This window comes from Pelophylax lessonae (assembly GCF_965119305.1).
Source record: "Pelophylax lessonae genome assembly, chromosome: 5".
In the NCBI taxonomy this organism is placed as follows: domain Eukaryota; kingdom Metazoa; phylum Chordata; class Amphibia; order Anura; family Ranidae; genus Pelophylax; species Pelophylax lessonae.
In genome coordinates, this window is record NC_138772.1 from 474,593,356 (window position 1) to 474,618,960 (window position 25,605).

General features: G+C 44.8%; 1 protein-coding gene across 1 annotated transcript in view; it reads left to right on the top strand.

Annotated features, from left to right (window-relative positions):
• The window catches only part of TMEM67 (transmembrane protein 67), a 193,312-nt gene that overhangs the window by 101,363 nt on the left and 66,344 nt on the right, over nucleotides 1-25,605 (top strand). The window contains exons 14-20 of the mRNA XM_082258322.1: nucleotides 29-134; nucleotides 10,831-10,887; nucleotides 10,965-11,063; nucleotides 11,200-11,298; nucleotides 12,109-12,195; nucleotides 22,224-22,320; nucleotides 24,323-24,456. Of these exons, the coding sequence (XP_082114448.1) occupies nucleotides 29-134; nucleotides 10,831-10,887; nucleotides 10,965-11,063; nucleotides 11,200-11,298; nucleotides 12,109-12,195; nucleotides 22,224-22,320; nucleotides 24,323-24,456 (679 nt within the window). The remainder of the gene's footprint in view (nucleotides 1-28; nucleotides 135-10,830; nucleotides 10,888-10,964; nucleotides 11,064-11,199; nucleotides 11,299-12,108; nucleotides 12,196-22,223; nucleotides 22,321-24,322; nucleotides 24,457-25,605) is intronic.

The following is a 25,605-nucleotide window of genomic DNA, read 5'->3' on the forward strand; positions in this document are numbered from 1 at the left end:
ATGATTTATTTTTTGTTCTCTCTTACAGCATCAGCCTGGTTCCTGGTACCCACAAAGGAACAGTTTACCCCCCACTCATGACTGTGGAATACACAGATATACAAATACAAAATCCAGAAAGCCAGACTGTGAAGGTATTTTTTTATTAAATAAAATTGTGAAAAGCAGTTCTTTAAGGCTGGTCATACAATTTTCCTTTTAGATTGAGCAAAACCAGTCAAACATAAACTCTTTCAATTTGTATGTGATCAGGCAGGCCTCTGAACAACATAGTTGAATGCAAATCTAAAGGAAATTAAGAAAATTGTATAATGTATGGCCAGCTTAAAGTACAACTAAGGGCCAAACTTTTTTTTTTATCTTGGATAGAGTAAGGGAGAGAGAAAACTCCTGTCAGATTTTTTTTTTTCCGCCATCTGTGTCCCATTTTGGAGATTTCCCTTCATTTTGTGCCGCAATAGGCACTTTTAAATGTGAGTAAGACAATTGTGTGTATTTTTAACTCTATAAATAAATGGTATTGCGCAATCACCTATTCTGTCTTCTTGGGGGATGTTTTTACATCATCTCATTGTGGGACAAACGCTGTTACCTCCACTGTGAGCCCAGGGGGCTATCTAGGGAGTTCATCCCATCCCCAAGGAGGAGATCCCATTTGGAATAACAAGCGAGTTTAGTCCTAGAAGCCCTAAGCAATCTGGTGAGTGACCCTTATATCAGTGGATGAAGGATTATCAAGCACCAGCACCTTATAACAAGAAAATCTTTTTGAGCACTTTGGCACAACCTTGGTGGAATTGCTGTTCAGGAAATTTTATTGGACTCTTATATTTATTTTAACCAAACACTTTAATAATTTTAGAAGTCTATTATTTATTAACACATCCATTTTGTATTTACATGTATTAGATTGTCATTTACTTTATTTCTTTTCATCACATAGGTATATTAACTGCCTATTTATTGCACTTAGCACTTTGAGATACGGCGCCTCAAATCTATCTGATTTTTACAGCTTTGGTTTTACCAAAAATTGATGGAAAGAATGTGTTCTGGCTCTCTCAGGTAGTGCTTGTCACTGAAGTAGCTGTAAATATGGGTGAGTGGTGGAATCACTCAATAGGGGACACCAACTCAAGGGAACTGGATACGGCTAAGCACAAGGTGGGGGGGGGGGGAATAAAAAATTAGGGAGCTCGTGTGCAAGTTCCAAGTTTATGAGTGGTGGTTAACTCTCTTTAAATCCCAGGGGAAGGGAAAGAGAAAGAGGTGTCCACGGTAGTCTCTGGGAATGGATGCCCAGGAGGGGGAAAAAGGACGGGAAGGAAATATTCCGGTAGTCTCTGGGATGGATAGTTAATAAAAGGGAATAACACTCAGGGCAGCTGACCGGGAGAGTGAAGCAGCTCTATATCAAGAAAAATGGAAAAGGAGGAAAGCGCCTCTAGAGTGTAATGAATAGTTTAATGGCATAAAATAATATAATGCGGTGACTCACATCAAGGCATTAGTTATCGTGTCTGCTCCAGGGGCTTGGACGTCTGCTCTGTTCAGATCGGTCTAGGCTTCCGGGAGGCGTCTGGAGGCTGGCTCTGGCATCTTCCGGGTAGACCTGGTGTAGGAGCGTGCGGTGGCCGGCAGCGTCTGGCACAGAAAAGGGCAGTGAGGGCAAGATCAGGCTTTGCTGCTATGTTCCTGCAGGTCTTAGGCTTCCGGGAGGCGTCTGGAGGCTGGCTCTGACATCTTCCGGGTAGACGTTGCAAAGGGAACTCGAAGGTACTCGTGCAGCGGCCGGCGACGTCTGACGTCACTTCACCCAGGAAGGGCAGTAAGGGCAAGGTCTGGCTTCACAACGCGTTTCGGAGCATGCGTCGATGTCGGAGTCGGACATGCGCACTCCTTTCTCAAGTGTCACTTGAGAAAGGAGTGCGCATGTCCGAATCCGACATCGACACATGCTCCGAAACGCGTTGTGAAGCCAGACCTTGCCCTTACTGCCCTTCATGGGCGAAGTGACGTCAGACGCCGCCGGCCGCTGCACGAGTACCTTCGAGTTCCCTTTGCAACGTCTACCCGGAAGATGTCAGAGCCAGCCTCCAGACGCCTCCCGGAAGCCTAAGACCTGCAGGAACATAGCAGCAAAGCCTGATCTTGCCCTCACTGCCCTTTTCTGTGCCAGACGCTGCCGGCCACCGCACGCTCCTACACCAGGTCTACCCGGAAGATGCCAGAGCCAGCCTCCAGACGCCTCCCGGAAGCCTAGACCGATCTGAACAGAGCAGACGTCCAAGCCCCTGGAGCAGACACGATAACTAATGCCTTGATGTGAGTCACCACATTATATTATTTTATGCCATTAAACTATTCATTACACTCTAGAGGCGCTTTCCTCCTTTTCCATTTACCAAAAATTGATGGCTGCTGTATGTATCAACATATGTAGAAATTCATTATTAGGTGGTGCCATTTCTTTATATTTCGTGATTAGGTATACTTTGACTGAACATCAAGTCTACACAGGCTGTAAATGCAACAAATTGTGCAGGTTATTGACCATAGTCTGAGTAATGTCTCCTAGAGTTTAAACTCTACAGTTGCAACCGAACATAAACCAAAATCTGCTTCTGTTAGTAAATGACTAAATCTAGAAAAGAAAATGATCAAATACTTTGTACAAAATTGTGGTAATCTTGTTATTTAAGGAGAAATCCGATACTAATTAGATTCAATAATGTCTTCTTTACTATGGCAATTTTCTGTATTTATTAAAAGCTCATTCACACATTCAGTGCCCTCTGAAAGCGATATATGTTGAATCATTCCTCCAGAAGACCTTCAACAAGCAGTGAGGAAACGTTATATTGCCTCCTACCTTCCTGATTTATCCTGTAAATGGCACACTACCACATTCATTGCATGTGGTTGCAGTGCGGCCCCATAGATCTAAATTGGTTGGGTTTGGCTGCTGTAATCCCCATCAAATGCAACATGCTGTTCAATTTTCACCATGCCATGTGCCTTGAAATCAGTTTCCAAAAATAGTTTGGAAGCTGTTTTTCGGGAATTGCTCCCAAAAGAGTTCAGTAGTGTTGAAGTCAGGGCTGTGTGCAGGACATTTATGTTCCTCCACACCAAATTGATCAAAGTGTCTTTTTTTATGGTCCTGATTTTGTACACAGGGGCACAGTCATGCTGACACAGCAAAGGGCTTTTCCCAACCTGTTGGCAAATGGTTAGACGTGCACAATTGTCTAAAACGTATGCTGAGGCGTTAACAGTATCCTACAATGGAAACACTTAAACTCTATTTGGAGAGGTATTCTCATACTTTTGGGTGATGGTCCGCTGTCCCCAAACTTTGACTGTGTCTTTTGAAGAGACAAATTCTGTTTTTAAAGTGATACTAAAGTCTTGTTTTTTTTTGTTGTTGTATGGAGATAACAAACATGTTCTACTTACCTGCTCTGTGCAGTGGATTTGTACAGAGCAGCCCCGGTCCTCCTCTACTCGGGTGCCTCCTCGGCGCTCCTGCCCCCTCCCTCCTGCTGAGTGCCCCCACAGCAAGCAGCTTTCTATGGGGACACCCAAGCTGAGTGGCAGCTCATAGTGTCTATTCAGACACAGAGTTGCAACTCAGCATCGCCCCCTCTCTCTCCTTATTGGCTCACTGGCTTTGAGAGCTGTTGAAGCCAATGGTGCCTGCTGCTGTCTCTCAGCCAATAATGAGGGAGAATCCTGGACAGCCAAGTCTCTCGTACAACATCGCTGGATCGAGATGAGCTCAGGTAAGTGTTAGGGGTGCTGCTGCACACAGTAGGCTTTTTATCTTAATGCATAGAATGCATTAAGATACAAAAATATTCTGCTTTTACAACCACTTTAAGTTAGATGCTTGAGGGAGAAGGTGAATGGCACTGGAACCTTGTAACATTTTTTTTCGTCATAACCCAATATTTTGGGGATGCTTTGCACACCAAATGGCTTTAATGGTCACCTTGGACTGTGAATGAAAAAAAAAAAATCTAGAAATGAAATGCTTCACAGTCCAGATACAAGTTTAATCCATTGTCAAATCAGACAAAGCCAACGCGTTTTAGGGGCTTCTCCTTGGCCCTTTATCAGAAAGTGACTGTGAAAGCATTAATACATTAGGGTAAAAAACCTTTTTACCTTTAGAACTTCTTTAACCACTTTACCACCGGAAGATTTTCCTGCTTAACGTCCAGGCCACTTTTTGCAACTTGGCACTGAGCGACTTTAACTGACAATTGCGCGGTCATGCAACCCTGTACCCAAACGAAATTTACGTTTTTTTTTTCCCCACAAACAGAGCTTTCTTTTGGTGGTATTTGATCACCTCTGCGCTTTTCATTTTTTTGCGATATTAATAAAAAAAGAGCGAAAATTTTGAAAAAAAATTGAAATTTTCTACTTTGACAGTTAAAAAATATCCAATATATTCAATTTTTGTCATATTTTTATGCCAAAATTTATTTAGCTACATGTCTTTGACAAAAAAAATTCTCAATGAGCGTATTTTTAACCGCTTTAAGACCGGAAGATTTTACCCCATTCCTGACCAGGCTATATTTTGCGATTCGGCACTGCGTTACTTTAACGGATAATTGCGCGGTCGTGCAACACTTTACCCAAATTCAATTTGTGTCCTTTTGTTCCCCACAAATAGAGCTTTCTTTTGGTGGGATTTGATCACCTGTGCGATTTTAAATTTTTGAAAAAAGAGCGACAATTTTGAAAAAAAAAACAATATTTTTTAAATTCTGATATATAACATTCCCAAAAAAAATGTATAAATCAAAATTTTTTAACATTTTAGGCCAATTTGTTTTCTGCTACATATTGGTAAAAAAAATCACAATAAGCGTATTTTTATTGGTTTGCGCAAAAGTTATTGCGTTTACTAACTACGGGAAAGATTTGTCATTTTTATTGTTTATTTTTTTTTACTAGTAATGGCGACAATCTGCGATTTTTTATTTTTTTGCGGTACTGCGACATTGCGGCGGATAGATCGGATCCCTAACTGACATTTTTGACACTTTTGGGGGCACCAGTGACATTACTACAGTAATCTGTGTTATAAATATGCACTGTTACTGTAATAATGACACTGGCAGGGAAGGGGTAAACTTTATTGGTGATCAAGGGGTTAAATGTATGCCTCATGCTTACTGACGTGTGTGGGGGGAGGGGGTTGTGTGACAGAGACACAGATCGCAGGTTCAGCTATGCTGAATCCTGTAATCTGTCACTGCCTTTCACATAGGAGATCCGCCCGCTTTGTTTACACAAGCGGGCGGATTTCCTCACTCGATCCCCGACGATCGGGGAAGAGCGGCGGTGATCACCGCCTCTCCGGCCCTGGCCCGACTCCCGCTGTGTCTGAATACAGCGGGAGCGAGCCTCCGGCGGCGCGCGCGCGCTGCCAAGGGAGGGAAAAGTCTGGTGACGTAGGTCTACGTCGCCAGACCTTAACGAGCCACTTTGCTGCAGTAGCAGCACAGTGAGCAGTGGTCAAGCGGTTAAATGAATAAAAAAAGATACTCCACCATATTCACCTTAATGTGCAATTTACCGTCCCATATGACCAATCGAAAGCAGGTACAGTGCAAATGGCACCCTTGCAAATGTAGTTATTTAAACAAAATACAGTGCCTTGCGAAAGTATTCAGCCCCCTTGAACTTTTCGACCTTTTGCCACATTTCAGGCTTCAAATATAAAGATATAAAACTGTAATTTTTTGTGAAGAATCAACAAAAAGTGGGACACAATCATGAAGTGGAACGAAATTTATTGGATATTTCAAACTTTAACAAATAAAAAACTGAAAAATTTGGCGTACAAAATTATTCAGCCCCCTTAAGTTAATACTTTGTAGCGCCACCTTTTGCTGCGATTACAGCTGTAAGTCGTTTGGGTATGTCTCTATCAGTTTTGCACATCGAGAGACTGAAATTTTTGCCCATTCCTCCTTGCAAAACAGCTCGAGCTCAGTGAGGTTGGATGGAGAGCGTTTGTGAACAGCAGTTTTCAGTTCTTTCCACAGTTTCTCGATTGGATTCAGGTCTGGACTTTGACTTGGCCATTCTAACACCTGGATATGTTTATTTGTAAACCATTCCATTGTAGATTTTGCTTTATGTTTTGGATCATTGTCTTATTGGAAGACAAATCTCCGTCCCAGTCTCAGGTCTTTTGCAGACTCCATCAGGTTTTCTTCCAGAATGGTCCTGTATTTGGCTCCATCCATCTTCCCATCAATTTTAACCATCTTCCCTGTCCTTGCTGAAGAAAAGCAGGCCCAAACCATGATGCTGCCACCACCATGTTTGACAGTGGGGATGGTGTGTTCAGGGTGATGAGCTGTGTTGCTTTTACGCCAAACATAACGTTTTGCATTGTTGCCAAAAAGTTCCATTTTGGTTTCATCTGACCAGAGCACCTTCTTGCACATGTTTGGTGTGTCTCCCAGGTGGCTTGTGGCAAGCTTTAAACAACACTTTTTATGGATATCTTTAAGAAATGGCTTTCTTCTTGCCACTCTTCCATAAAGGCCAGATTTGTGCAGTATACGACCGATTGTTGTCCTATGGACAGAGTCTCCCACCTCAGCTGTAGATCTCTGCAGTTCATCCAGAGTGATCATGGGCCTCTTAGCTGCATCTCTGATCAGTCTTCTCCTTGTATGAACTGAAAGTTTAGAGGGACGGCCAGGTCTTCGTAGATTTGCAGTGGTCTGATACTCCTTCCATTTCAATATTATCGCATGCACAGTGCTCCTTGGGATGTTTAAAGCTTGGGAAATCTTTTTGTATCCAAATCCGGCTTTAAACTTCTCCACAACAGTATCTCGGACCTGCCTGGTGTGTTCCTTGTTCTTCATGATGCTCTCTGCACTTTAAACGCACCTCTGAGACTATCACAGTGCAGGTGCATTTATACGGAGACTTGATTACACACAGGTAGATTCTATTTATTATCATTAGTCATTTAGGTCAACATTGGATCATTCAGAGATCCTCACTGAACTTCTGGAGAGAGTTTGCTGCACTGAAAGTAAAGGGGCTGAATAATTTTGCACGCCCAATTTTTCAGTGTTTTATTTGTTAAAGTTTGAAATATCCAATAAATTTAATTCCACTTCATGATTGTGTCCCACTTGTTGATTCTTCACAAAAAAATTACAGTTTTATCTCTTTATGTTTGAAGCCTGAAATGTGTCAAAAGGTCAAAGTTCAAGGGGGCCGAATACTTTCACAAGGCACTGTACATTGTATAGGAAAAAGAACACTTTGTGCCTACACTCACAAGGATACTTTTTGTTTCAAAAAATGTGTTCACACTTACGGTAATAATTACCAAAAACACCCTACAGAGTATTTAATGATACAACACTATCTCCTCGCAACTTCACAATTCTTAAAATCAAACATCTGTCTTGGAGCCTTGTATTATTGTCCAACTTCAAGAAAACAAAAAATCCTCCCTTGCAGTAGGACTGCGCCCAGACCACAAGGCTTAACTGCCTGTTTCTGTTTAGGGGACGGGTAAAGCACTTACTTACCTGAGACTCTACTCCCCTGTAAGTTGGCATTTTCCTCCATCCTCCAGAGGACTGTTGCTGGGTCTCCTCACGTCCAAAGCAGAAAAATGGGCCCTAGATAGATCTTGATGTCAGAGATTCATCATAGACTGCTGGATTGCAAGGGAGAAGAGGCTGCATGAGCTGGTTTAGCAGCATGGAGGAGCCTGAGGGAGCAGAGGATCAGTTAAAGAGGAGTTGTTCCGCCTGGGGAAAAGAAAATTAAGAGTCAGCAGCTACAAATACTGTAGCTGCTGACTTTTAATATGTAGACACTTGCCTGTCCAGGGAGCCCACAATGTCAGCACCCCAGCTGATTTTCGGATCGGCTGCCAGGTGCTACAGCCGCCATTCTTTCTGAAGGAAACCAGCAATGATGCCTTTCGGCTTTACAGCCGATTCCGGCAGGGGAAGGAGAAGGACGACGGAACTTCCAGTGGATGGCGCCGCATCGCTGTCTCCTGGAAGTTGGGGCGGGTACCTGTCAAAAACTCTGGTCCTTGCAATTTTTCTTTTTAAATTAAATGTTTTCCTCCTTTTATTACTTTGTTCCTGTGAGAATCTAAAAAGGCCTTGTCCGATCTTCCATTCATGGGGGATGGCCTGTTTGGAGCTTTCTTATTCGGGCACACAACGAGTGGATTCTGCTAAAACTGCGGACAAACATTCTTCCGCATGAAGGGGTGCCCTCACACGTATCTGGGGTGTGGGGCACATCTTCGCTGTTTTCCTGGATCCGTGGACATCCCTGATCCAGGATGAGTGAGTCCACAAAGTAATTCGCTCCGGCTACAAGATCGAGTTTCGATCATATCCTCCGGAAAGGTTCTTCCCTTACAACCTGCACCTGTCCCCAGATCGCTTAAAGGATCTCTATGGCGTGGTGCAAGACTTGTTACTTCAAGGGGTGTTTGTTCCGGTTCCAAAGTCGGAATGTTTTCAAGGTTTTTACTCGAACCTGTTTACAGTCCCCAGAAAGGAGGGCAAGGTGCGTCCAATACTGGACCTCAAGGTGCTAAACTCTCTTGTGCGGGTGCAGAAGTTCAGAATAGAGTCCATTCGCATGGCGGTGGCGTCCTTACATCAGGGGGACTTTCTCACTTCAATCGACATCAAGGATTCCTACTTTAACATCCCAATATGTGCCGCCCATCAGCTCTTCCTCTGCTTTGCCGTGGGCGAGGAACATTATCAATTTGTGGCGTTACACATTGGTCTTTCCTCTGCTCCTTGGGTCTTCATGAAAGTGTTAACCCCGGTTCTAGCATTACTGCTTCAGTGGGGGATCGCGGTACTGGGGTACCTGGACGATCTGCTCTTACAAGCGGGGTCTTCGACTGCTTTGTTGGACAACTTGGAAATTACTCTGCATATGCTGACGGAGTTCAGTTGGATTCTGAGGCTTCAGAAGTCTGCTCTGGCTCTGTCCACAAGCCAGGACTACCTGGGAACGACTTTGGATTCGTCATCAACCGAGTGTTTCTTCCTCTGGAGAAACTTCAAAAGTTGCAGGAGGCAATTCGGTTTCTGCTATCCAGCAGATGGTCGACTCTTCGGACTTTGCATGCGGGTGCTGGGCCTGATGGTGTCTACCTTCGAGGCGGTTCCGTTTGCACAGTTCCACATAAGATCTCTGCAAAAGGAGATTCTGGTACAATGGAACAAAGATCCTCAGTCTCTGGACAATCTGATCCTGTTGAGCCGGAGTACGAGAGGGTCCCTGGTATGGTGGCTTCATTCTCTGACATTTCGTCAGGGAAAATAATTTCTTCCCCTGTACTGGACGATTGTTACCACAGATGCCAGCCTATCCGAGTGGGAATGCGTCCTCGGCCTCGCCATGGTCGACCAAAGAAGTTTAGTGCACATGCTCAGCATCATATCCAGAGGTTGTCTTTGGGAAATAGACGTATGAGTGCTGCCAGTATTGCTGCAGAAGTTGAAGGGGTGGGGGGGTCAGCCTGTCAGTGCTTAGATCATACACCGCACACTGCATCAAATTAGTCTGCATGGCTGTCATCCCAGATGGCAGCCTCTTTTAAAGATGCACAAGAAGGCCCGCAAACAGTTTCCGGAAGACGAGCAGACTAAGGACATGGATTACTGGAACCATGTCCTGTGGTCTGATGAGACCAAGATAAACGTATGTGGTTCAGATGGTGTCAAGTGTGTGTGGAGGTGAGGAGTACAAAGACTAGTGTGTCTTGCCTGCAGTCAAGCATGGTGGTGGGAGTGTCATGGCCTGGGGCTGCATGAGTGCTGCCAGCACTTGGGAGCTACAGTTCATTGAGTGAACCATGAATGCCAACATGTACTGTGACATACTGAAGCAGAGCATGATCCCCTTCCCTTCGGAGACTGGGCTGAAGGGCAGTATTCCAACATGGATAAAGACCCCAAACACACCTCCAAGATGACCACTGTCTTGCTAAAGAAGCTGAGGATAAAGGTGGTGGACTGGTTTAAGCACGTTTCCAGACCTAAACCCTATTGAGCATCTGTGGGGCATACTCAAACGGAAGATGGAGAGCGCAAGGTCTCTAACATCTACCAGCTCCGTGACGTCATCAGGGAGGAGTGGAAGAGGACTCCAGTGGCAACCCGTGGAGCTCTGGTGAACTCCATGCCCAAGAGGGTTAAGGCAGTGCTGGAAAATAATGGTGGCCACACAAAATATTGACACTTTGAGCCCAATTTGGACATTTTCACTTAGGGGTGTACTCACTTTTGTTGCCAGTGGTTTAAACATTAATGGCTGTGTTGAGCTATTTTGAGGGGACAGCAAATTTACACTGCTATACAAGCTGTATACACACTACTTTACATTGTAGCAAAGTGTAATTTCTTCAGTGTTTTCACATTAAAAGATACAATAAAATATTGTAAAAAATGTAGAGGGTGTACTCACTTTTGTGAGATACTGTGTGTGTATATGTATATGTGTGTGTATGTATGTATGTATGTGTGTATATATATATATATATATATATATATATATATACCCCCACACATATATAATGTTTGGGGGTTCTAAGTCATTTTCTAGCAAAAATTGCTGATTTAAACTTGTAAACAAAGAGACGGAAAAGGCTTGGTCTTCAAGTGAATAACCTCTAAATTTATAGAAATGAACATTAAGTTTCTCCTCATTTTTTGATTATGCAAATTTTGTGTATCCGCGTTTAATCAAAAATGTACTATTTGAATATTTTGTTTTCTGTTTCAGGTTTTTTTCTCTGTTCAGTATGAAATGAATCAGGCTGATTCTGTCACTCAGACAAATGTAGGTTACCATAGATTTCACTATGTGTTTAATGTTCTGTGCCCAGCATTTTTATGACCCTTGTCATGGTATCACAGGTGGCGTTAGGTGTGCTCGGTGGGCTGGCCATACTGTGGTCCCTTCTCAAAACTGCTGCTTGGAAAAGACGGATTGGTAGCCAGGTCATTGACTTGCAGGTGAGATGCATGCTGCTTAAAATACAGGGAACAACATAGTGTTATATCATTAATACCACAGGCTTTATTTAATACCACAGTGGAAAATAAATGTGATTGTAGCTGTTATTTAAAGACCATCTTCCTTTATTTCTAGACAGTTATCCAGTTCTTGGGTATATATGCTGGAGTTCTGGCCAATGTGTTTTTCGCTGTGACTGTGGGGACTGGGGTTTACTGGCTTCTTTTGTTCAAAGTAAGTAAGAATTTTTGTTCTCTTTCTTTTGTTATTTAGACCCCACATTTATCACTGCAGTGATAGTTTTTCTCCTGTCATTTTTGTTTTACCATCCAGAATTAATCAGGCAAAGTACTTTTAAAATAATTCTCCTGGTCGAATTATTAAAAAAAAAAAAAATGTAGAGAAGAGGCATTGAGTGTGTGAACATAAATAAAATTCACCAACGTGCTTTACCCTAGCGGTGGGAGATTGATCTACCTGTTACTTTGAATGGTTCAATCAGGCTGGTTGTAATATTGATGCCTGACAACCAGCTTCACATCAGCCTGCCTCCCTGAGTGACATCACAGGCACCTGAGCAAGATAAGTTGTCAATGCCTCCTGTTCAATTTATTTTTATTTTTTTTATATCCACAAACAATATGGCAGCCTCCAAAATAGAATGAGTTGCCATGAATACATGGATTGGCCTAGATGCCGTTTATGTCATTCAGGCAAATAATCTCATTGCTGTTCATTAGGCATTGGGTTTCTTGTTGACAATCCTGAATTTTGACCCCACTATTCACAGAAACTGGTGCAATGGCCCGGGGTTAGTTGTACTGGGGCTGCTTATTGTGTTGAGGCATTCACTAACTCTTTGTGAGAGAAGCACTAGGACTTGAGTGGAAGGGGTTTGCATTTCTTCCAGATTACTCTTATACATATGGCTGCTGAAAATCCAGGGAAAACTAGTTCAGAGTTTGCCTATTAACTGTTAAAAAAATAACAGGTTTTCTTGAAAATGGAGTTTGATTTAATTTCAGTGTCCTCTTTGTTTTATAGGGTCAGCAATATGTCTCTGTGCTACTGCCTCTACCCAGTAATGAAAAAGACTTTATAACTTATGTATCGTGTGCATTTGTTTTGAAGGTATGGCACTATCTTTATACAACGCTTTGACCACTAGTCCACATTAGTCCAGTATATGCCATGTTTTATTTTCTTTCATGCCCACTGAACAGAATTTTTTAGTAGCTGCGCTAACCAATCTGTGAATAATTCACAGTCAACATCAACAAAAAATCCACAAATAAAAATGATACAATGTACGTGTTCCAACACCGTTATCCAACAAATTGTGATGAAATAAAAATATTTGTGTATATTAAACTGAAAATTAAAAAATAAAATGTCCATTAATCGATTCCGTGCCAAATGTATAAAGCTGCTCATACGGTGATACAGAAGGAATTCACTAAAAAAGTGGTGTTAAATGAAAGGAACCACACGTCCCAGCATGCAGATGTAATCCAGACTCCTCATATAATAAAAAGCAGGAAGAGATCACCCATGGGATAAAGGCACACCAATTAGCAGCTTACCAGATCTCAATGGCCACCCAAACTAATGGAGAGGCCAAAAATGCTTACCACGGGGTTAACCAAAAAACACCAGGTGTCAATCCTCAAAGGGTCATGATATAGAGATGCATTCATGAGAAGGTGCATGGGAACTGTATGGGTAAAAGAGATAATAAAAGCCCATAGCGTGATACTGTATTAAAATCACAATCTAGTTTATTAAAAAGGTGCACTCACATGCCATTAGAACAGTCAGGCATATCCATATAGTAACGCTGGTAATGGTAGAAGCAGCGGCAAACCTGCACTCAAGGAAGCAAAAACAGCCGACTAAGGTGGCGTGGCCCCATTAGGGCCTTGAGACAGCCATGTGAGCTGTAGACAGTCCCCAATTAATGTTACTTTAAACATATTGGACTAGGTGGGACTTTAGATGAGACCCAAGCTGGTGTTGCCCGGCGTCTCCATCCCTATAACGAGAAACAAAACGAGGTTGAAGGATTGTAAGAGGTGCATGAAAGTCAGCCAGCCCCCAGTCTGATGTACTCACCCTCCAGTCTGTCACCAACCAAATAAAACCTGTCTCTTGGTACAAAGAACAGGGGTTTAGTTGATACACATTTGCAAACGCATGTGAAAGCTGCAGAGCCACTTCACGGCACCCTGTTTAAATCTGCAGTCCTACACTCTTAATTTTGTGTCCTCACACTGGAGGCACATGGCCGCTAATGGGTGGATGGGGAACAGGTGAGAGGGAGACAGCCCAACCTCCCCCAACCCATCCCAATGCACGACTGGCTGTTGTCTCAAAAGCTCAAATAATTAGGTTATAATATAACCATGGTGCAAACTGGAAAAGACCAGCTGAAAAGCATTACACCTCCATCCCCTTGGTGGATGCAGTATATGGATAGGAAGGGATTTTATGTATGGGGCATGGCCTGTAAAGCACACTGCCTTTGAAATCCCTAAATTCCTTTGGGACTTTATATGAGACAAGCAGGTCATGCTATTGGTCTCCATCCCTGTATACGGAAAACACTAGGGTCAAATCAAAACTGCATCCACCAAAAACGCACGAAAATCGCACGGTGGGACTTTAGATGAGGCACCAAGCTGTAAGCAAGGCGTCTCCATCCCTGGTTGCTTTAAACATAGTGGACTAGGTGGGACTTTAGATGAGACCCAAGCTGGTGTTGCCCGGCGTCTCCATCCCTATAACGAGAAACAAAACGAGGTTGAAGGATTGTAAGAGGTGCATGAAAGTCAGCCAGCCCCCAGTCTGATGTACTCACCCTCCAGTCTGTCACCAACCAAATAAAACCTGTCTCTTGGTACAAAGAACAGGGGTTTAGTTGACACACATTTGCAAACGCATGTGAAAGCTGCAGAGCCACTTCACGGCACCCTGTTTAAATCTGCAGTCCTACACTCTTAATTTAGTGTCCTCACACTGGAGGCACATGGCCGCTAATGGGTGGATGGGGAACAGGTGAGAGGGAGACAGCCCAACCTCCCCCAACCCATCCCAATGCACGACTGGCTGTTGTCTCAAAAGCTCAAATAATTAGGTTATAATATAACCATGGTGCAAACTGGAAAAGACCAGCTGAAAAGCATTACACCTCCATCCCCTTGGTGGATGCAGTATATGGATAGGAAGGGATTTTATGTATGGGGCATGGCCTGTAAAACACACTGCCTTTGAAATCCCTAATTTCCTTTGGGACTTTATATGAGACAAGCAGGTCATGCTATTGGTCTCCATCCCTGTATACGGAAAACACTAGGGTCAAATCAAAACTGCATCCACCAAAAACGCACGAAAATCGCACGGTGGGACTTTAGATGAGGCACCAAGCTGTAAGCAAGGCGTCTCCATCCCTGGTTGCTTTAAACATATTGGACTAGGTGGGACTTTAGATGAGACCCAAGCTGGTGTTGCCCGGCGTCTCCATCCCTATAACGAGAAACAAAACGAGGTTGAAGGATTGTAAGAGGTGCATGAAAGTCAGCCAGCCCCCAGTCTGATGTACTCACCCTCCAGTCTGTCACCAACCAAATAAAACCTGTCTCTTGGTACAAAGAACAGGGTTTAGTTGACACACATTTGCAAACGCATGTGAAAGCTGCAGAGCCACTTTACATTGGGTTTGTTAGTGGTTGTTTTCTGTTTTCTTCACCTCCCAACTTGCTTTTGGATATCCTGAAAGTTTAAGACTTCCCATGTTTTTTAATGGACAAGAAAGAAGATAGGATTTTTGTACCCACTGTAAAATTCCTTTTCTATTTTGTTTGCTGATAGACACAGCTCCATGTCTTCTTAGATCCTTGGGCTTATGCTGCTCTCTCTTCAGGAGTAGGACTAGGCGGAAACAATTTTTGCTATGCCCCTGAGGCAGGCCCATGGGGTATGCCATTACTTCCTGCTATAGTACTTAAGTTTTTTTCTGCCTAGTCGGGAGTAAGGACCTGGCTCCCTGCTGGGATCTGTGGTCCTGGCATTTTTTCCTTTTTGAAATGGAATTTTTTATTTTTTCCTTGTTTTTTCTGTTCCTGTGTGAACTACAATCAACAGCTGGACTGGGCGACATACTGGATATCCTAGATCTTTATGGCCTTCCCAGTCTGGCCTGCGAGCGCGACCCAACTAGGTTGGTCATGCTAGGTTGGCCGCAACATAGCCCCACTGGACAAGGGCTGGCCAGCGAGTGAAACACCTTGTGAGGTCGCATAGCCCTGGTCACGGCAACAGTCCCGATCAGAGTCACAGCGTACCTCTGGCCGCAGCACCCCCATTCCAAGATGGTGCGGTGGACTGCCGGGAGCGGTGCCCTCTTAATGCCAAGGTGTGGTGAGTAGTGTCCCCCCCTCCTTTCTCTGGGAATTGCTGGGGTGGTCGCGGGCTCTTCCTGGGGATAGTAGGCCCCCCTGTGTCCTTCCTCCTCTCATGGTTTCCCCCCTCTCCCTAGCCGGGTTCTCCCTGCATTGGTCGCCCTCACCTGCCCCCAGCCCTTTCCCCTAGTCCCCTTTGGGGTGCATGGGTGTTTCTGGGTGGGGGTGTTACATTGGTGCTGGGCCGGAGGGCGTGGGAGTGTGCCGCTGACGACTCCCTGGTAGGGGTGCCTGCATTTATTGCTCTTCAGGTGGGGTCCCTGGGGGGCTCCTCTCTGATGGACTAATACTTCCGCGGGGTCCCGTGTGAGGCCGCCATTTTGCCCTGGATGGTTGTTTTCAGCCCCAGCGGCCATGTTTTGGGTTTCCCATTGCAGTCCTATGCGGCGGCCATTTTCTTGAAGTCTAGTGCCATGACGTGCAGAGGGGGCCTCTAGGGACAGTGTCAGCGCTTCCACTTCCTCTTTGAGTGCTTGGTGGTGAGTCTTTGTAGGTATACAGTCCTTCCTCTGCTATATACAGCGCCGCGGGAGCGCTGATCCTTCTGGTGCTCCGAGCAGTGTGCAGGGTTTTTTTTTTCTAACCAAAAAAAAAATTAAAAATGTTTTTTTTTTTTTTGAGCACAGTGCAGCTTTGATTTAACCATGGAGCACCTGGAACGTGTATCCCCACCTGACCCTCTCCTTGAAGCTGCGGGGACCCTCTGGGTCTCAGTCTGCCCTGGAGGCCATGACGGTGGCCCTGCAGTGTCAAAGGTTGATATGGCCCTACAAAGGGGACTTAGCAAGAAGCGCCCCCCCCCCCCCCCCGCCTTCACCTGTATCCTCTGCCCTATCAGAGTCTGAGGTAGATTTGGCCACCGCAGACGCGAGTCAGCCCACTGGGGGGTGCGTCCATGCACCGTGAGTGCTCGAACAGTAAGGATGAATCCTCTTCCTCTGAAGCGACGCATTAAAAGGCGCTGTTGGAGGCATTGATTATGTCAGTGCGGGAGCTTAAAAGTTGGAGGACTCAGCTGCTGCTGAGTCGGCGACGCCGGTGCAGTTTGGCACCCGCAGATCTTCTTAGTTGACTAAGGTGTTCCCCTTTCCTGCCTATTTTGACGAGATTGTCGCTAGTCAGTGGGGATCCCCGAAACGCATGGTTGGAATACCTAAGCGTTTCTCTAGGAGATATCCCTTTTGAGGAGTCTCTCCTGAAGAAACTGACGGTTCCACCATCGGTGGACTCTCAGGTTTTCAGGCTAAATAGGGCCACACTTTTGCCGGTGGAGGATTCTCCATTCTTTACGGATCCTGTGGACAAGAGAGCTGAGGCTCTGGTTCATTACCTTTTTACCGTGGCAGGTTTGATGTTGAGGCCAACATCCCCGTTGGCACGTTAAGGTCTTGGTATCCCAGACTTTAACGGGCAAAAATTTTACGCCAGGATCTGGACGGGAATCAACATCCTCCTGAACTGGTGGATCAGTTGATTCAGGGGCTACAGTACATTTGTGATGCATCTTTGAATGCGGCCCCTTTGGCTGGCAGAGTTTCTGTGACGGCGGTGATCCTTTGCTGCATGATTTGGTTGAAGTACTGCTCGGCTGACCAGGCTTCTAAAAAGGTGCTGACTGATCTATCTTTTGTAGGTGACCCTTTTTTCGGTGCCTCTATGGAGGAAATTATTAAGGGCCTTATAGGAAGTAAGAGTACCCCACTTCTGCAGGTTGCTAGGGGCAAGGAACCTTGTCGTAAAGGGTGTTCCTTTTTTCTCGGCTCACAAGCGGTCCTTTCGTCCGACTGGATTGCAGTAAAAGGGTTCGAGATCCACCTGTAACTTTGTGAGTGGCTCCAAGAGACCTTCGAATGGTAAGTCAAAAGTGGGCACTACTGGTTCTACGGACAAGCCTTCCCCAGCCTGAAGGGACGCCCTCACCTGTATCTGGAGTGGGGGGTCGTCTTTGCTTCTTTCCGGACCCGTGAATCTTGCTCATTCAGGACAAATGAGTCCGAGAGTTGATTCCGTTTGGCTACAAAATCAAATTTCGATCCTTGCCTCCGGCAAGATTCTTTCCTTCCAATTTACGTCTGTGTCACGATCAGCTGCAGGGCCTTTACGGGGCAGTGCAGGACCTGTTAGCACAAGAAGTCATTGTGCTGGTGTAACGTTAGAAAACCATACCCCATGAGAAATCCATACCCACGTCACTTCCTGTTAGGAACAGCTGAGCAGCGTAGCAGTGCGCATGCTCACAGCCCCGGATACGTCATTGAACAGCTGAGGGCCTGACAAGTGCGCATGCTCGGAGGGTATGGTTTTATCACGGTACTGTGTGTAACGTTACACTTGCGCCAGTTACATTAAAACAGCTTGGCTGCAACATGAGTCATCTCCGCTCCTATCCCTGGCACTTCCCTGATCTCGGCTAGTAAATGTAAAAGTGGCGGCGGGTGTATGAAATCTAAATGACCGAAATCTCGTCTCCGTGATCCGCTTTTATATTTATTAGCCGGGATCAGGGAAGTGACAGGGGAAGGAGCGAAGATGACTCATGTTGCATACCCTCCGAGCATGCGCACTTGTCAGGCCCTCAGCTGTTCAATGAGTTAGGTGCTTACGTAGGTGCACCGGAACTGATGAGGGTATGCATTTCTCACGGGTATGGTTTTTTCACGGAACACCGGTTCCAGAGTCAGAACATTTTCAAGGTTTTTATTCAAATCTGTTTACTGTTCCCAGGAAGGAAGGCAAGGTCCACCCGAACTTGGACCTCAAAGCTCTGAAACACTTTGTGTGGGTTCAGAAATTTCGAATGGAGTCCATTCTTTTGGCTTCTATCAATCTCAAGCACACTTACCTTCATATTCCAATATAAGTCGGGCACCAGCGTTTTCTTTGTTGTGCCGTGGGCGAGGAGCACTATCAATTCGTGGCATTACCTTTTGGTCTCGCTTCAGCTCCTCTGGTGTTCAAAAAAGTTTTGGCCCCAGTGTTGGCCTTGCTTCGGCAGAAGGGGATCGCGGTACTAGGTTACCTGGACAATCTGTTCTTCTGTGTGCAGAGACATCTTTGGCTCTAGAAGTCGACTTGGACATTACTGTGTAAAGTCTTCAGAAGTTCGGGTGGACACTGAATTTTCAAAAATCGGTTTTGACTCGGTCACCAAGCTGGACTACTTGGGTCTGACGCTGGATTCAGCATCACGGGCATCAGCATCACGGGCGCTTTTTCCACAAGCAAAACTACTGAAGTTGCAGGGGGCGATTCGGCTCTTGTTGTCCAACTGTCGGTCAGCGCTCAGAACTTGCATGCAAGTGCTGGGTCTGATGGTCTCCGCCTTCGAGGCAGGTCCGTTTGCTCAGTTCCATACCAGACCTCTGCAAAAAGACTCTTTCCAAATGGGACAAGGATCCGAAGTTGCCAGATGGTTCTGATCCTTTTTATTTGCAGTACGAGAGGGTCTCTGATAAGGTGGCTCCGGTTTCCGACCTGGGAAAGTCTTTTCTTCCCATGTATTGGACAGGGATTTCCACGGATGCCAGCCTGTCCGGGTGGGGAGGTGTCTTGGGAGTATACTTGGCTCAAGGTGTTTTTGTACTTGAGAGGAGTCCTGTCTGCCGATCAAAATCCTAGAGATTCGGGCAATCAGGCTTTGTCTGTCTCAGTGGACTGATCGTTTTCAGGGGTACCCGGTGAGGATACAATCGGACAATGCTACGGCCGTGGCATATGTCAATGATCAAGGGGGCACAAGGAGTGCCCTGGCAGCCCGGGAAGTATCCGGCTTCCTGAAATGAGCAGAACTATATCTTCTGGCCGTCTCTGCTGTGCACAAATTTGGGGGGTAGAGAATTGGCGAGCGGACTATCTCAGTCAGCAGACCTTGGATCAGGGAGAATGGTCTCTTCACCCGGAGGTGTTGGCCTCCCATCTCAACAGGAAGGTGCAGAGATTCGTGTTAAGGTCTCGGGATCCTCTGGCCGATGCAGCAGACTCCCTGGTGGCCCCTTGGGGTCAGTATCGTCTTGATTTACGCTTTTCCTCCAATACAACTTTTGTGAAGACTACGCAGAATCAAGGTAGAAGGGATTCCAGTTATTCTGGTGGCACCAGACTGACCTCGCCGGTCTTGGTATGCAGGCCTGTAAGGACTGGTAATATATATCCCTTGGAAACTTCCTCTCAGGGAGTATCTTCTGTCTCAGGGACCAATCTTCCATTCTGCTTTACAGTCGCTGGCTTCAACGGCCTGCCTATTGAAAGCCAGGTACTAATGGACAGAGGGCTGTCAGAGTTGGTGATTCCTACGCTGTTGAAAGCTACGAAATCTACTTTCCAGGAAGGTTTATCATCGAGTTTGGAACGCGTACATTACTTGGTGGGAGTCTCGGGGGGGGGGGGATTGTTCTGGGGGTTCTTCCCGTTCCTTTTCTGTGTCTCGCCTGTTCCTGTTGGAGTTTATACAACTAGGTGTAGATCAATTTTTGGCTCTGGGCACCATCAACGCCAGATTTACGCTTTGATCATATTTTTCTAAAGGCCATTGGCGGCGAAGGCCTTGGTTCACACTTTTGTGCAGGGAATTCACCATCTGGCTCCTCCGGTGCGATCCCTGGTACCTCCGTGGGATATCAATTTGGTACTGTCAGTACTTCAAAAGTCTCCTTACTTTTGTGAACTTCCTTTGCTCACTCTGTCGCATACGGTGGCCTTTTTGGTCGCTATTACTTCTGTGCGTAGGGTTTTAGAGTTGGCTGGGTAGTCCTCTTAGTCACCTTACCTGGTAGTTCACCGGGACAACGTGGTGTTACGACTCTGTCAGGCGTTCCTTCCTAAGGTTGTCTCGGGGTTTCTTTTGAATGAAGATGTTGTGTTGCCGTCCTTCTGTCCTAAGCCAAAACATCCTAAAGAAATTTCTCTACATTCCCTGAATGTAGTCCGGGTAATTCGGGATTACCTGGTGGTGACTGAGTTGAATCGGAAATCCGATTCTTTGGTTGTTCTTACGGATGGACCTCATAAGGGTTAGGCTTCATTTGCTGCGACCATTTCCAGATGGATCAGGCAGACAGTTGTGCAGGCCTAGTCTATTAAGGGACAGGTTCCTCCTTTCCCTGTCGAGGCGCATTTTACGAGGGCACTCAGTGCTTCCTGGGCCTTTTGTCATCAGGCGTCAGTGGTTCGGGTGTGCAAGGCGGATACATGATTCTCTGTACACACATTTACAAAGTTTTATAAGGTGGATGTACTGGCATCTTTGGATGCTGCGTTCAGCCGCAATGTTTTGCAGGCTGTGGGTTGCAGAGGCTCCCGCCTCTTGAGGGTCCATTTTTTCCTGGTGGTGAGTGCCAGTTGTTCCTGGTTGAGCTCCTGTTTTAACTGGTTGGCTATGTTTAGCCCTTGCTGAGAATTATATGTATTGCTGTGTTTTTCCCACCCCTCATGTTGATACTGCTTTGTGACATCCCAAGGGTCTAAGAAGACATGGAGCTGTGTCCATCAGTGAAAAAAAAGAGAACTGGATTTTTGTCTTACAGTAAAATCCTTTTCTTTGAGGTTCACTGACTAACACAGCACCCGCTCTTCTGTTAGGTTGAGTTATGTATTCTTCTGACACTGCTTGTTACAAACTAAAGTCCTATAGCAGGAAGTGATGGTATACCCCCTGGGACTGCCTCAGGGGCGTAGCCAAAATCTTTTCTGCCTAGTCCTACACCTGAAGAGAGAGCAGCATAAGCCTAAGGGTCTAAGAAGACCTGGAGCTATGTCCATCAGTGAACCTCAGAGAAAAGGATTTTACGGTAAGACAAAACTCCAGTTTTATTGGAGTTCATTGAGAGACACAAGTCCCACCTGTGCACATGCAATTTGCTGTTGATCTTGAAGTCTCAGAACAAACATTATAGGTGGAATGGGCTGTTCTAAAAATCCTTACAACAGTTCAGATATCGTACCCGTTATACCTATTGGAACAGAACAATTTACATACCATCTATGTGCAAAGTCAATCATCAATAATAATGTCATTACCAACAATGGTGAAAAGGCGCATATGTTTTTATGGGAGGGGTACAAAAAGGATTTATTTAGGGGTATTATTTAAAATCTGTTTATTTCTCCATAAGCAATAAAGATGAACTGTGAAATTTGCCATTTGAAGCAGCTTTAATAGCATTTTCTTCTAATAATATTTTCCTCATGTTAGACCCTTTTCTTTGACTGGCTTCAATTTCTCTTTGAAACTGCCAAGCCACAAAGTAGCTGGCACTGGTCTATGGAAGGGATGTGATAGGACATAATCACCATGCTACAATTCATGTTTTATTTGTTATAACCATTATCCACATGATTGTTCATACCTTAATTTGTAAAAATAAAGGTCATTATGACAATTGACGATGATTTTTAAATGTAATGGTGGCTGCACTATTCAAACTCACATGGGTCTTTTGCAAACAGTGGATGCAGATGTGGGCTGCCGATAGAGGAATTCTAATACCAAGCCTTGAAATTCACATGTAAATATATTTCACATCATAATTGGTCCTGTCATCTGTGACTCTGCAGTTGCACACCTAGCAGGATTGTGGGAAGTTTAGCATTTACTAGGTACCTGGTATTTTCCTGGGTTGTTTTTAGCTACGACATTTTATTATAGTGATTCTACAGATTTTTTTTATTCGGTGTCTAAAGGTATTTGTAAAAATTCTGTTTTAGGCTCTTCAGTTTTTGCACATTCTTATTTCTCAGCTGACCATTGATATTTTCTTCATTGACTGGGAAAGGCCCAAAAACAGAACCTTAAAATCTGAAGGTGAGATTATACTTTTATATGTAATGTTCTATATCACTGCATTTCTAGTTCAAGAACAAGAATATAGGTATTGTAAGGCTAAGACTTGTCAAACAGACTTGAGTGTTTAAACCTGTGTCCCAGGTGTTGCAGGAAATGGCTATATGGGTTCCATTAGGCTATTGTTGTAGGCATTCTAGAGAGTGTCTGGATTAATAGCTAGGCTCCGACTGCAGCCGATGACATTATCAAAGAGCTGTACATAATGTTTAGTATATGTAATTTGAGAGAAGATTGTCAGACTGCAGGAACCCTAGAAAATGCTTGAGAATGATGATCAGACAGTGGACACGCTATATCTTCAATGGGAGACTGGTGACATTCTGCAGAATGAGAGACTAGAAACATGTTACATGAGGCTAGTAGAGATCACTGTTTTTAGCCTGTTGCAATATTGATACCCATTCCCTAAAGCCCTTCCTCTTCAGTTGTGTTGCTTCCCTTCTTGCCTGCATCCTTACGTACAGTGAAGGACCAGCAGCCACAGCTGTTCCTGCGTTGTATGTGATGATGTAGACTACCAGCATTCTGAGCCAGGATCGAAGAAGTCCAGAAGCCTACAGGACTTCAGTAAGTTTTCCTCTTTAATCTACTCCCACCCCTATTTTAATCCTATTCTATCTACCCTGTAAAAGCAAAGATGACTACACTTACCTTTTCTGAAGTCACTCCAGTCTAGTCACATAATCTCTCCAGCAGTGTAGAGCAGAGAAAAGTGACAGCGGCTGCAGAGCCTGAGCGCTGACATTACCCATAGGCTTACTATGGGGCAGTCATCACTTGCTGTCCCTCCTCTACACTGAAGTCAGCGCTGGGACCCAATTCTGTGACCGGACCGGACCGGAGCGACTTTAAAAAAGTATTTAACTCCACTTCTACAGGGTAGACTTACCTATTTCAGGAATAAAAAAAAACATGCAGTGTTATAAGGGAGCTAGCTAATTATAAATAGCCCTATGGACCTTGATGAGAGGTGAACACACACTCTACAAAAGGCTGGATGGCTATTGGTTAACTCGTGCCTTCACATCCAACCAAAGATTTATGGTGCACTTTATATTATGAAGTTTTCTTTATTTTACTTCTTTTGCAAATGCAAAATTATGCTGGTTCTGTTCAGGGGGATGGGGAGGGAGGAAGGGGGAGGAATTTCTTTCATAGTGAGATGGTTTATGTCTAGCTTAGACAATGTGTTCCAACTTTAGGGGCTTCGCCCCTTAGGCAGTGTTTCTTTTTACATACACTGCCTTATCGTTTTGTTTTGTATTATCTTTTATATGTATTATGTGAAATAATAATAAATAGATAAGTATAGGCCTTTTTCATTTTAAAGGGTAGATAGAATAAACGTAGAATGGTGTGGGAGCAGGTTTAGGCTTAGTTAGGTTTTGAATGGAATTCCACTTTAAAGGCTGGTACACACGGGCCGAATATCGGCCAGTTCAACAGAAACTGGCTCAAATTCGGCCAGTGTGTACAGCAGCCTATCCGACAGAAGCCAGCCAAATGTCTAGCTTATGTCGAAAGGGCATGCTGGAAAAACAGAAACCAATCGGCACGTGTAGCCAATAGCTGTGAGGTGTGTGTGTGTGGAGTAGGCAGTCCCCCATCCCCCTGTCAGAACACAATAGCTTCCCTGTGTGATCGCTGTTCTAACATTACATAGCTAGTAAAGCAAGCTCCTCAGTACCTGTGTGTACCAGGTATAAGGCCCCATTTACACTTGCTAATGGGGTTGTTACCGATTAGATGTGGAAGACCAGTCGGGGGTTCCTGACGATTAGCTGTGGACAGAAGCCCCCTTGAAAGCAATGGGAGGCTGACAGCTCCCACAGCTAATTACGGCCGCTCCCATATCATTGATTTATGAAGTGTTTACCTGGTAAATAATTGTCCCTGGACACTGTCTACAACAGCAATGTGTTCATTGTCCAATAATAATAATTAAACATTTTTTTTAAAGGTGGTGTAAAGAGTGGCCCGGCACCTGTCAGTATCTGGAGGTCTTACTTCATTGCAAATGAGTGGAATGAAATCCAGACAGTGCGCAAGATCAACCCCCTCTTTCAAGTTTTCCTTATACTCTTCTTTCTAAAGGTTATATTTTGTTAGATTTTTTTTTCCTTTGACTTCTGACAGCACAGTTTGTTGATGAGTAAAGCATTTCAGCCAAAATCGGCCCACAATATAAGTTCTCATCCAGGAGGCAAAATTCTATCTCCAAAGGTCAGCAATGTTGTATTTCTGCAGCATCAAGATTCTCCATTGGAGTGCCCTGAGAGACAGAAGAAGCTGCATCCTCATTCGGCTAAAATAAGCCGTTTTGCGTAGCTTTTATGAACCTATCAGCTGTTGTATTGATGACTAAAATATCTTAGCGTTTAAACCAGAACATTTTAAAGTTTCCCAAAGGACTTCAATATCTGTCCAGCCAATTTTGTTGTTCTTACACCTGCCTAGCTGCACAGCCAGGGTGACACTGTTTTCTCTGCTGGAGTTAGGAAATACATTGGTCTCACTCTGCCCACAGCTTGCTGATTGGACAATATAGGATCAACCGCCCACTGATGAGACTTCAGCTCTTCTCTCCCCTACTGGCTGTATTTTTCCTGTAGGCACATGTGCATGCAGTAGAACCTGATTGGCTTCAAGTGATGTGCCTCCCTTGCTCAGTGTTAATTTTGTTGCTAGTGGAAGGCAGAAGGCTGATACCAAGGCAGATTTCGGTACTTAGGCAAAATGTAAAATATATTTAAAGCTGAACTGGTTGGTTGGGGTCAGGCAAGAGCAAGCAAGATTCCTGGTCCTGCATTGGAAATGATGACATCAGATAGTGACCGACTGATGGAGCACCGAAGAGAAGCGTCCATTGGGTTATACTGCCCCCTACAGGAGTAGGACAGGATTTTTTTTTCTGCCTAGTCAGAAATAAGAACCTAGTTCCTTGCTAAGATCTTTGGTCCAGGCAAAATTTTTCAGATGGAACATTTTTTCCTCCTGGATTTTTCCTGTGAGATCTACAATCAACTGCCGGACTGGGCGATGGGCTGGATAATCTAGATCTAGTGGTCACCCAAGTCTGGCTAGCGAGCGCTCGCAGAATTTCAGCTCTGCGCTAGGTCGGCCACGGGGCTGGCCCTGCAAATTAAACGTCTCGTGAGGTTGCATAGGACATAGACTCGGCCTGAGTCACAGCGTTCCTCCCGGCCGACAGCCCCCCTATTTCGATGGAGAGGAGGATGTGTC